The 11,239-nt window shown below is 53.1% G+C and overlaps 1 protein-coding gene across 7 annotated transcripts in view; it reads right to left on the bottom strand.

Annotated features, from left to right (window-relative positions):
• Positions 1-326: 326 nt before the first annotated feature.
• Positions 327-11,239, bottom strand: part of LRRK1 (leucine rich repeat kinase 1) — a 114,825-nt gene continuing 103,912 nt past the window's right edge. For 6 of the 7 annotated variants that reach the window (XM_037000453.2, XM_073227150.1, XM_037000458.2 and 3 more), the window contains 6 exons: positions 8,045-8,162; positions 6,806-6,922; positions 3,583-4,433; positions 3,094-3,195; positions 1,117-1,290; positions 327-649 (listed from right to left, as the gene is read on the bottom strand). In XM_037000453.2, coding sequence (XP_036856348.2) covers positions 622-649; positions 1,117-1,290; positions 3,094-3,195; positions 3,583-4,433; positions 6,806-6,922; positions 8,045-8,162 — 1,390 coding nt within the window. In that variant the 3' untranslated portion in view covers positions 327-621. Of the gene's footprint in view, positions 1,291-3,093; positions 3,196-3,582; positions 4,434-6,805; positions 6,923-8,044; positions 8,163-11,239 lie in introns of all 7 variants that reach the window. The other variant, XM_073227149.1, reaches the window with a different exon arrangement.

Genomic DNA, 11,239 nt, shown 5'->3' with positions numbered 1-11,239 from the left:
ATGATCTCATATTCAAACTCCCGTTCTGGGTTAAGCAGCCTCAAAAAGTCACTCTCTGTTAACGATGTAGGTATGCATGTATGTGAGTGCATGCGTGTGTGTGCATAATTTATAAAAATTCTCGCTGTTGTACCCATAAATCCCTTTAACAGTTTTACTTTTTATACTCTGCTGTACATGTCTGTAGTAAATGTTTAGCAAATACATAATTTGATATAAGCCCCATATGATGTGATTTCACAACCAGAGGCCGAACCACTCAGATATTACTTAATTTGTCAAAGTGATAAACAAGATTATTATGTGCAAACAAACAGGGCTTGTGCTCCAGCTGCGTCCAAGTTTATTTTACAAAGCGTAAACACAAGGCGCTTTCTCAAATCCCGCTGATTGTGTTTCCCCTTCCTTTTGTTGGTGGGACAAGAATGTGAAGGCTGAGTTGGTGCTCTTAGCATGGTGCTGGCTCTTGGCTTTCTGGCTGCGTCACTTCAAGGAACTCATTCATTCCTGGATTGGGCAATGCTCCTCGCTGAGGGTCCTGGGGGTTTCTCACAGAGAGGCTTTCCCGAGCAGGAGACATCCGATCTCAGCTCGCCCGAGCAGGGCCCCGGCCCTGGGGACTCAGGAGCTTATGAAGTGTGCTGAGAGCCTGGGGGCCACGGGGGGAAGGGGCAGGGGTCACAGCTCAACTCCCACTCTGCCCCGAACTGCTCCCCATGTGAAAGCCTCTAGTGGAATTCCATCCCAGACCTGGGGAGGAAAATGGGCAGGCCCATTATTCAGGAAGGCCCAGCCCCCCCATCGTGTGACCTAGCTCAGAATGGGGTCCCCTCCCCTACTCCTGGAAGTAGATAGAGGAGGCGGGGGAGTTTCTCCCCACCGCCTTCTCTTGGGCCGTACAACCAGCACTGAGGAGATGTGGGTCTCCAGGTGCTGGAGAACCAGAGGGCCCACAAACCACCTCCGGGGTGGTGACTTCTCGGCACTTCTTAGCTGCCAGCAGTCCCGGGGAGAAGCCAGTCCATCTTCTGGGTCCTCAGAGCGTTGCAGGCGGAGGAGTCAGGCTGCTGGACGGAGGCGGCCAGCTCCGCCTGCCCATCATCCCGCAGGAATCACCTTCTCTTGCGCATGCAGGCCTCCAGCCGACCCAGCTCCTCACAGGACTGGTAGAAAATAGCAAACTCCCTGGTGCCCCAGCCGCGCCAGACAGCCAGGCACCACTCTGTGTTTTCATTCTCAAAGCCGCACACAACCGTGTCCTTTGCCACCACAGCCGCATCCACCAGCACCCTGCAGAGAGAGGGGCTCTGAGAAGGGGTCCCCACTGGGGTGGAGCTGTGACTGTCACTCTGCACCTTCTCAAGAGCCTGGCTGGGGGGCTACCGGTGTACCCCAGCTGGGCACCACCGATGTGCTCTGATGCCCTGCTTCTCCCTGGGGGTCCAGACTGCGGGCAGAGGCTTTCCAAAGTCTGCAGAAGGGCCAAGGACATCACTTTCTGTCCAAGGGGATTGTCTGTAAGGCACTGACTCCTTGGAAGGCCACTGGGGCAATCAGGGCAGGTAGCCACTGTGAGTGGACTGAGACCCCTAAGTCTCCAGGAAATACCCTGACTCTCATTCCTGCTTTTCAGTGGTCTGTGATGGATTTTAAGCTTTAACTCAATTCCCTTGCCACTCAGCTCAGGCATGATTCTTATCCCATTCTAAGTTTCCAGAAATTTAGGAAACAGAGAGTAATACAGTAGGCAAAAACCCTACTCCAACTAGTCCTAAGTATGTACATTTTTGAGACTAAGTCCTAAGTATGTACATTTTTGAGACTGTGGATGGCTCTGCAGGATCTGTACTCACACCAGAAGGTTCCTTCCAGACCCGTGCCAGGCGGTGCAGCCCACTTCCCAGCGCTCACTGCTTGGCACCTCCTCCCTTGGTGCCCTGCGCACCCTGCCTGGCATGGAGGCCGGACGTAAACCAGGATGTCTAGGGATCTCCAGCACCCTCAGGGCCTTGCACATCATGGATGCTTATTAGCTGTTTGCCAAGGGAATCAACATCTCAGATGTGTCACAAAAAGGTGGTGGGCTCAGGTGACAGTGCTCTGCCTGGGCTGCTTTCTCCCTACAGCAAGTGTGCCTGGTTCCTGGTAAACCTGCCTTTGGGAGCTAAATAAGAAAAACAGTACCAGGGAAAAATTCCAGGACACTAATGGTGGGTGCTCTGAGGTCAATAGCCCTGGGATCTACAGACCTGCCTGCTTCCCCAGAAACCTGCCATCTGGGAACTCCTGGAGCCCAAGGCTGCCGCACACACACTCAGTCAGGGCTCAGCAGCAAACCCAGATCTTGCGGCTGGAATCACTGGCAGGGCTGGGGTCGCTGCCCTGGTGACTCACGGAGAAATCTCGATGCTGGTACAGAAGGGAGGGGAAGTGCCGCAGACGTTTCCTGTCACCGTCCTGCTCCAGAGGAAACAGGCCGAGTGGGATTTCTTCATAAGGGAGATTTATACATGAGACCAGGTAGACAAAGTGAGGGTGTGGACGCTGCCGGCTGAAGGGGACTCTGGTGACACCAGTCCGTGTCAGCCACTCATCTCCATAGCCATGCAGACTGTGTCTGTATATACTGTCCTGTCCAGAATCGACACAGTGGAGTCTGCCCTGCCTTCTGGCAGAACCCCCGTCCCCCAGGCGGGCGGAGCCATGGCTAAGGTATGGGCAGCTGGGGCACCTCAGGAATGGCTCTCTCTTGGCAGGAAGGACAGTGAGTCACCTGCCTCCCTATTTCAGTTGCAGCTGAACTCTGGCCTTGAAGACATACCCCAGACAGGGCACTTGGTCCCCAGGTGTACTGGGTACCCCAGAGACAGGCAGCTGTGACAAGAGGCTGATGCCTAGAGGCTTTGCTGAGCCCCTAGGAGCGGCCTGAAGGACCCCATCTCATTCCTGCTCTGTCTCACGGCCACGTTGGTGGATGCGATGTTTATTTGTGGAGGACAGAAGCGAGGAAGGCCATCATGCAGGGGTGTGGCAGTGGGGCCTGGGGTTCCCATGCTGCAGCCCAGGGCTTAAAGGAGGTGCCCTTGGTCTTACCCCCATGGAGTCAGCTCGCGGGCTTTTAAGACGGCGATGACTCGGCCCCGCTGGGCACCTGCATCCTTCTCCAGGCCAATGACGATAACATCTCCACCACGCCTAAGAAAGCAAAACCGAGAAGGGGAAGTGCTTTCTCTGGGGCTGCGCTCTCCAGGGGAAATGCATGCATAAAGTCATGGCACAGGTGCCCTGCTTCTGCACATGGATTGAGTTACTGGAGCCCCGAGGCCCGGCAGAAAAGGCCTTTCCCGGGAGGAAACCTAATCGCAGCTGACTGTGGTTCTCCTTTGTGGACCCCCAGCTCTCCCACGGGCAAACTGAGCTTTAGTGCAGCCCTTCCTAGATTTGGGAGACAGATCCTTCCAGATTGCATAATAAGGGGACTGCTCCTGGTGACCCCCAGAGTACCTGCAAGCTCTCCTACCTCTCTCCCACTGTGAGAGCAGCGGGCAGCACAGGATGGCACCCCACTGCCGGGAAGCCTACCTGGGGACCCAGATGACGTCTCTCACGGCTAGGATCTTCACGGCCTGCAGGTGCTGGCCGAAAGCCTCCCCGTCCACGGGGCCCAGGTCGTGCTCAGGCCTGTTGGCACCTGCGGTGGGCTCGCGCAGCCTGTCGGAGTCCTCGCAGTCGGTGGAGAAGGGCGCGCTGGAAGAGCTTGCCGGGGAGCAGGGCAGGCTTGAGGAGGACACGGCGGCCTGGTGGGGCGGGGATGAGGAGTAGGAGGACATGGAGCAGTAGTCGGTCAGCGAGTCCTGGTGGGTCAGGATCTGCACGCCCAGCTCCTCGCTGTACATGATGCTCACGTCTGTGATGAAGTCCCCCTCAGGCTCCTTCCGGATGGCCATGTGGCTGCCTGGGGGCTCTGGGCCCAATGGCCACACAGGAAACATGTCCCTGAGGGGGCTGGGATCCCCGCAGAAGTACCGGGCACACAGCTGGTAGGTGGCTGAATGGTACATAACCAAGGAGTTGGCCCGGTCATCCAGGCACCAGACGACCTCCTCACCCCTGCACTCTGAGCTGCACACGACCGAGGTGACTGCCGAAGGGGCTAAGTAGGGCTCCAGCCGCCTGCTGATCTCCAGGGCCACACAGTCGATGACCAATAGGCCCGGCCCGTTACTGTACCAGACCTCGGACCCGCTGTTGACCACCTCCATGGCCTTCACTGGGTAGGGGTTCTGCCGTGCATCTTCATCTGGGATGTTGAACTTTGACCTGTTGGCTGTGTGTGAGCACAGGTAGGAGCAGCTATCGTCTGGGGTGCCCCGCACTACAGGAAACACGGCCACGAGCCCATCAGCCAGGCCTGCCAGCACCAGGTAGGAGTTCTGTTGGGAGAAGGCAGAAACACGTGATGCACTTCCTTCTCAGGCACTCGAGGGCAGAAACAGGGCGGGTGCAAGACCCTTCTCTGCACATACCCCGGGGGGGCACCAGCCCTCCAGCAGCACGCCCTGGGAGAGCCAGCCCCCAAAAAGGCAGGGCCACCAGCAGGGGCTCTGGGTGTGCTCCGAGACGAGGTGTGCTCAGGGCCAGAAGTGCCACCCCCACTCTGCCTGCCCACTCACGTGACAGCAGCTGTGGGCACCATGTGGGTGTGCTCGCTGCCTCCTGCCTGCCGCCACGAGAGCAAGCCTGGCTCTGAGTGCTCACCACTGCCCCCACCCTACTCCCTGCTCGCCTGGCACGGGGAAGGGCTGTCTCATTCATCTCTGTGACTCCACCCAGTTTTCTGCTCCATTAGACAATATGTGCCAACTAATTCTCAAATAAATCACAACTCAGTCTCTTGTGGAAGACCTTGGGTACTGTGCCACACCCGGTTTACCATGTCTACCGAAACACCTGTGGCCCAGCTGATATTCACAGGGCCTTGGGTTGCCCTCCACCCCCGCGTGTAGCATGCGCTCTTCCACAACCAGCAGAGTTCAGCAGGCAGAGGCCGAAGTTGCCGGGACAGTGCCAAATGCTGGGCCCACAGCTCCCTGCCTCCCCACAGCATCTGCGTGGAGCTGGGTACAGACGCCCCAATGGGGCTGCGGGGGTGGCAGGAGGCCCTGGAGAGAAGAGCTGGGAACAAAGCCGGAGCCAGGACGGAGGAAATCCAGGCTTTGGACCAGCAAGGGTGAGCGGCAGAAAGTCCCCTTGCTGGGAGCTGGAGGAGCTTGGGAACTCGGGAGGCTGGGCTGTCCAGGTAATAAGAAAACCAGCCTCTAGCTTGACAGCAAGGCCAATGAACCCTAAGAACATTTATCAAAATCCATCTTCAGGGTTTTAGGGGAGAAGGCAGCCAAAGCAAACAGGAGCAATGTCTCTCTGAGCCGCCGCTCTGGGCCCCAGCCAGGGCCATGAGCCCCAGGTCCCCGCTGGGTGTGAGCACATGCGTGCAAGAACGCGGGGGTCTGCTGTCCGTGGCCACCAGCCTCCAAGGGGCAGGCACCCTGGCGGGGAGGCCCCGCACAGAGCCGGCTTTATTCCGTCTGGTCGTGCAGGCGGTGGTGCCCTGGCTCGGGGGCTCTGGCCAGCAATGGCCTTAAATAACGCTTTGTGTCGTGTTCTCCTGCGCTCTGGCCCTGAGCTGCCCAGCCTCACCGGTGCAGCCACAGTCATAAAGGACTCTAAGGTTGATGTCAGACTTTTTTTTTTTAAGAAATAAAACTGTAGTAGGGTGGAGAGAAGAGCATGTGTTTCCTGACTGTCAGGGAGTAATAATAATGCTCACATTTACCCAAGTGGACGGGCCCAGAACTCTGAGTGCGTTATGCCTGAGAGCTTCCACAGTCTCTTCTTACCCTCTTTACAAACGGGAAAGCTGGAACTGCATGGTGACAGCCCACACGTTTTAACAAAGCAACAGCAAGCATGACACCTGGAGCGTTTGCTGCCGGCTGGAAGCAACAGGCAGGAGCCTCCCGGAGGTGCCTGGACTGAAAGCCAGAGAACCCGGGGATCCCGCTGAGGGGCTGCGTGAGGGTGGGGCGGCTGCTCCAGGCAGGGGTCACGGCCCTGGGTCTGGAGAGCTGAATAACAGATACGTTGCAAGAGCTGTGTGAGCACTGGGGGCGGTGGGGAGCGAGAGGCCGGCCAATGGGGGGCCTCGTCCGCTGGCCCCACAAACACCGGCTCTGACTCCAAGGGGCGGCACAGCCGCCCAGCCTGCACTGGGAGGGGACCACTCGGTTTCATTTGAGAGAGGCGGGGGCTTGGAGGTGGAGGACCTGAGTCCTCAGGGTCACACTGGATGGGGCGACCCAGTTCTGGGACTGACAGTGGGCACTCTGGAAGGGAGGAGGGCAGCTGCCCCACAGGGGTGGGGGCAAGGCCTGCTGGGGCCTTGGGACTGGGTGGCCATGGGGAAGCGCTGGCCCTGGCGGGTGAGAAGCAGCTCCCTGTGGCACTGCTATCAGAAGGTGGGGGTCACACAGCAGCTGCTCCTTTACACCCTTCGCTCCAAGAAGGGCATTTCACTCTAGTCTGGGGCCATGGCATTTGCATGTGGAGTGCAAACTTCCTGCCCAGCCCTTAGTATTAACCGGTTGCATGGGTTCTTGAGAAGGGCTCTAATGATGGCCTGTCTCTCCAAGGCTGTGACCTGACCTGGGCTTGGGGGCCTGAGGGGAAGTGGTTTTGCTTCTGCTTGCTCGTACCCACCCTGCAATGGGGCAGGGAGAATCAGACACCCTCCACCCCCTTACCTCACCTTTTTTAAAACAGGCACTGCCAAGAAGCAGGTGACGATAGCTGGGGTGTCCAGAGCCCGTTGGGGTGTGTTTAAGGGACACATGCCCTTCAGGCTGTAGATGTAGATCTTCTGGTCCTGCAGAGGCAGACGGCCCGTGTGAGAGATGGGTTGGGATGCACCTGCATTTCCCATGGGGGCACGCTCTGCCTCCAGGACCCTTCCAGCCTTAGAGAGTGACATGTATTGAGGCTTTCTGGTTGGTTGATTTTGTATTCCTATTCTTTGCAGAAACCCTGAAAACTACAGAATAGTCTAAAGAAGAAGGGTAAAACCACCCATAATCAATTACCCAGAGGAAACCATTGGGATTAGAGGCCCAGATTCAATTTCCTGTGCGTGGTTGTGTGTGTGTGTGCGCGCAAGCTGCTGACACAGGTGGGACGACACAGCCCTGCTCTTCCCTCTTTCCTCTGGCTGAGACGAGGTTCTGCAGGCAGAGAGGCCCCATCCCATCCAGTCCTCAAGGGAGCCATGATTTAGCCCCCGGCACTGTCATCTCTTAGATGTACCATGACTCGGCTGATCTGCCGTCGGATGTTTAGTCTGCTTCCAAGTGTTCACTACTATGAATTGTACTGGGATGAGCATTCTTACAAACATGTCTGTCTGTCCTTCTGTGTGTGTGTCTTGGTTATTTCTTTAGAACAAATTCTTAAAACTGAAATCAGTGAGGCTTACATGGCATGAATATTTTTGAGATTTCTAATGCACATCTCAACCAAACTTCCAAACTGCCATCTGGTGAAGTTGCATTAATATATTACAGATCCACCTCCCACACACTAGTAGCCTGAGTATTCCTTGCAGGGTCTTTCTCCCTGGATTTCTCAGAAGACAGCTCTCAGGACCTTCTGCTGACTTCTTTGATATGAAGGCTGAGGAGGTCTGCTGTGTAGACCGGCAGAATTATAAGGAACCCAGTCACTTTGCCAACCTACTGGTTTCTCGTCCTTCTGGAATCCTGCACCTGATACTTAACACACACACGAATTCCCAGTCTCCAGCCAGGGACAAGGCAGAGTGAGGCTGGTTCATGGAGCTGCTGGCACTGCTGGGGTGGTCTCACAGGTATCAGCTGTGGTTATCTGAGATTCAAATGTACCTGGGTGCCCTGTATCTTTATTTGCTCAGTCTGGCCCCCCAGGGACTGCACCCATGCTGTCTGCCTTGACGAGAGCCCTGTGTGGGGGTGGTTACCTCAGTGGCTGTCCACAGAGAGCTCTGGACCTTGAGTTGGCAGCTCAGCTTCATCCCTGCACAGCTCATCCGCTGCACTTCCAGAAGGCCCTTCTCTGTGTTCACCACCGTGTAGTTCCTACAGTTGGCAGCAATTGTGCAGTCAGCCCCTGGTGGCCACGGCCACCTGCCTCATCCTAGCCTGGCCCGTGGCAGCCTTAGAGGATTACATCAACTAGGGCTCACCCACCACCTTGAAGTCAGGGATGAATGGTCCAGATGCAATGCATCCGGAACCATCCATGGCATTGGGTAGAGTCACCTTCTGTCTGCCTGGTAACGCTTGACCATTCAGGCTATGAAAGAACATTCCCAATGGGAAGAAAGACTCTCTTCTGTGACTTTTCAGAGTTCAAAAAGCTGCCCCGGGAGTGAGGAAGGGGCACCGGGAGGCTGTACCTCCACTAAAGCCATATCCTGCCCTTCCACAGCCAGAGCTGCCTCACCCCTGTATCACGGGGGCCCCTCGATAGCAGAGTAGACAGAATCATGGTGAAAGACAAGCTGGGTGATTTCAGAGTAGATGGGTTCCTCCACTCACGCCCCCCACACGAGTGCTCTGAGAACTCATCACCTGTCATTGATGAGAACGGCCGTTGGCTCACCAGGTGGGGTCAGTTACATACCCAGGCCACACAAATCTGTTCCCCCATCTGAGGGGGTATGTCAAGTCCATGGAGAGCAGTTCTCAATGTAAAGTTTCTCCCACCATCAAATTTTGGAAACCCTTGCCATCGTGGACTAATAACGTCTATTTGCAGATGGAGGAGATGAGTGAAGAATTAGCAAACAAATACTTTCTTCAGAGGTGTATTTTTCCACTTTTTCTCCCCAATCTTTTTCCTATGCATTGACAAAATAAAACTAGGATATTATAAATAGATTTACATTTAGCTTTGGGAAAAATTTAAAATACGGAGAAATTTAAAGGATAACTAGCCCTACTCCCTCCAACAAGAGTTTTGTCTATGTGGGTCCTGTTCCTCTGTGCATCCTCCCTCCTTGCCCACCCCCTTTCCTTCCTTAATTCACAATAATTTCATTTTCCTCCCCATCTTACTTCACAGCTCACTGCCCTTGGGTGTCTGGACAGAATTTCTGCCCCTCACCTTCTGGTGAGCTTGCCCTTTCAGGCTGGCGGTGAGACTTTAAAACCCTCCCACGTCACACAGAGGCCTGAGTGGAACCATCTCAGATCTGCTGGGAGAGTCTGTAAGACTGAGAAGGTGAAGGAACGCATCCCCGGGGGCAGAGCCGGGCTCATCTCAGAGGCGGTGAGAGCCCCCGGCATCCCTGCACCCACTGGCCGGGCTCCAAGAAGAGCAATTACTGGTCAAGTGGTCTCAGGATGTCAAAGACACTTGAGACATATTGACAGATTGTTCTTTACAGGGATGTGCAAATTTACATGCTCATCAGTAAGGCAGAGCCCACCCTCAGCAGATCATTATCTTTGAAAAAGCAAAAAGCTTTGCCAATATGATAAGCCAAGAAAATAAAAAGCACTTTGTAGGTTGACTTAACATTTCTTTGATTACTAGCAAATCTGAATGCTAAAAAATGTTTATTGTCCTTTGTTTACTTTTTTCAAGTGACACTTCTGTTGCTTTCCTATTTTACTACTGAGAAGTTACGTATTTTTTCCACTGATTTGTAAGAACCCTTGAAATAAAAAGATAATAAATAAAAAACTTCCCTATGTATTTAAAATATTTTCTGGTTCATTTTTGTATATACTGGTGAGCATTTCAATTTTATTTTGTGTACACTGACACTCCTCATTAGTAAAAATGCTTTATTTTCATGATAGAAAATACGCCCATATTTCCTGGTCTTCTGAGACTGTGAAATTCCACCAGAAGCATTGTGATTTTGGGATGAACTCATAAAGGATTTTGAACACCATTGTGCTGCCATTCAAACTGGAGGGACCAGTTACCAATCCCTCCTTCAAGCCCTCCTTCCTTTCTTCTTTTTTAAATAGTGTGCATGTCAAACCTAGTGTTTACCACCCAGCTTCAGGGATTAGGGCCTTATCATCCCCTCATTATCACCATGTCGAATTATCTCCACCCACTTTCTCTGCTCCTGGGATTCTTATGAAGCAAACCCCCAAGATACCTTTTCATCTGTAGATGTTTCTGCATGTATCTCTAAAAGATGATTAAAAACTTACTGTAGATGTATGATTCCACCTAAGAAAAGAGATACTAACTCCTTAATGGCATGCATATCCAGTCTGCAGAGTTCCCTGCATCTCTCATGACTGTTTTCACAGTTTGCTTGAGTCAGCAGTGAAATAAACACCTCCACTGGTTTTATGTCTCTCAGTATCTTTCAAGAGGCTTCCCTCCCCTCTTTCTTCCCTAGTGGGTTATGTTCCCTAGGCAGTGTCTGATGGAGTTCCTGCACGCGGGGGTGTCATCTACCTCATTCCTCTGCTTGCTGATTCTCAGTCTTGATCAGATTCCATGTGATTTTATTTTAGGCAGGAATATTTTCTCACTGGGAGTGTGGTTTTCCATTAAAGGCATATGATGTTCAGTTCTCACTCCTGGTGATCAATAGTGATCACTGTCTACATACATTATTTCAATAAAGATTGCAAAAATGCTGACATTCTCTTCTTAGTATTCTGCCTTCATTTACTAGCTTTATTTATTCTGAAAAGACAAACTTCCTCCTATCATCTCTTATGTTACCCTGGGGTATGCTTCACATAGGAAAGGCAGGATAAAACCTTGATTATTTCTGGATATGCTGGTTTTCAAAATAATGTGTTGGTTCTCTAGGAGCCTCCAATGGAGTTATTGATGTTTTTTTTTTTTTCAATTAAGCAGCTTTAGAAACCCATCACATTAAACAATTTCATGCATCTCAATCCATTGCAGTTATTCATACTGACGCTCAATTGGCCTGTCTTTGGCCAGTGGGAAACTCTTCAGGTTGGCTCCTGCCTGAGTCCCTTCAATACACCTTCATGAGTCACTGCAGGCATCCTGAAACATCTGGCCTGTTTCCTGACCCAGACCTGGAGTCAGCCACTCCTCCAGAAGCCCTGGTTCCCTTTGGTAATTAGACACCATCTTCTTGGTTCTTAGGGTGCTCAGTTTTGTTGGTCCCTGTTTCTAGGCCTTTTCAGTGGGCAGAGCTAGG

Source organism: Manis javanica, chromosome 18 (genome assembly GCF_040802235.1).
Source record: "Manis javanica isolate MJ-LG chromosome 18, MJ_LKY, whole genome shotgun sequence".
Taxonomy (NCBI): Eukaryota; Metazoa; Chordata; class Mammalia; order Pholidota; family Manidae; genus Manis; species Manis javanica.
The sequence above is the reverse complement of the archived record's forward strand: the minus strand, read 5'-3'. Positions and strand labels throughout refer to the sequence as shown.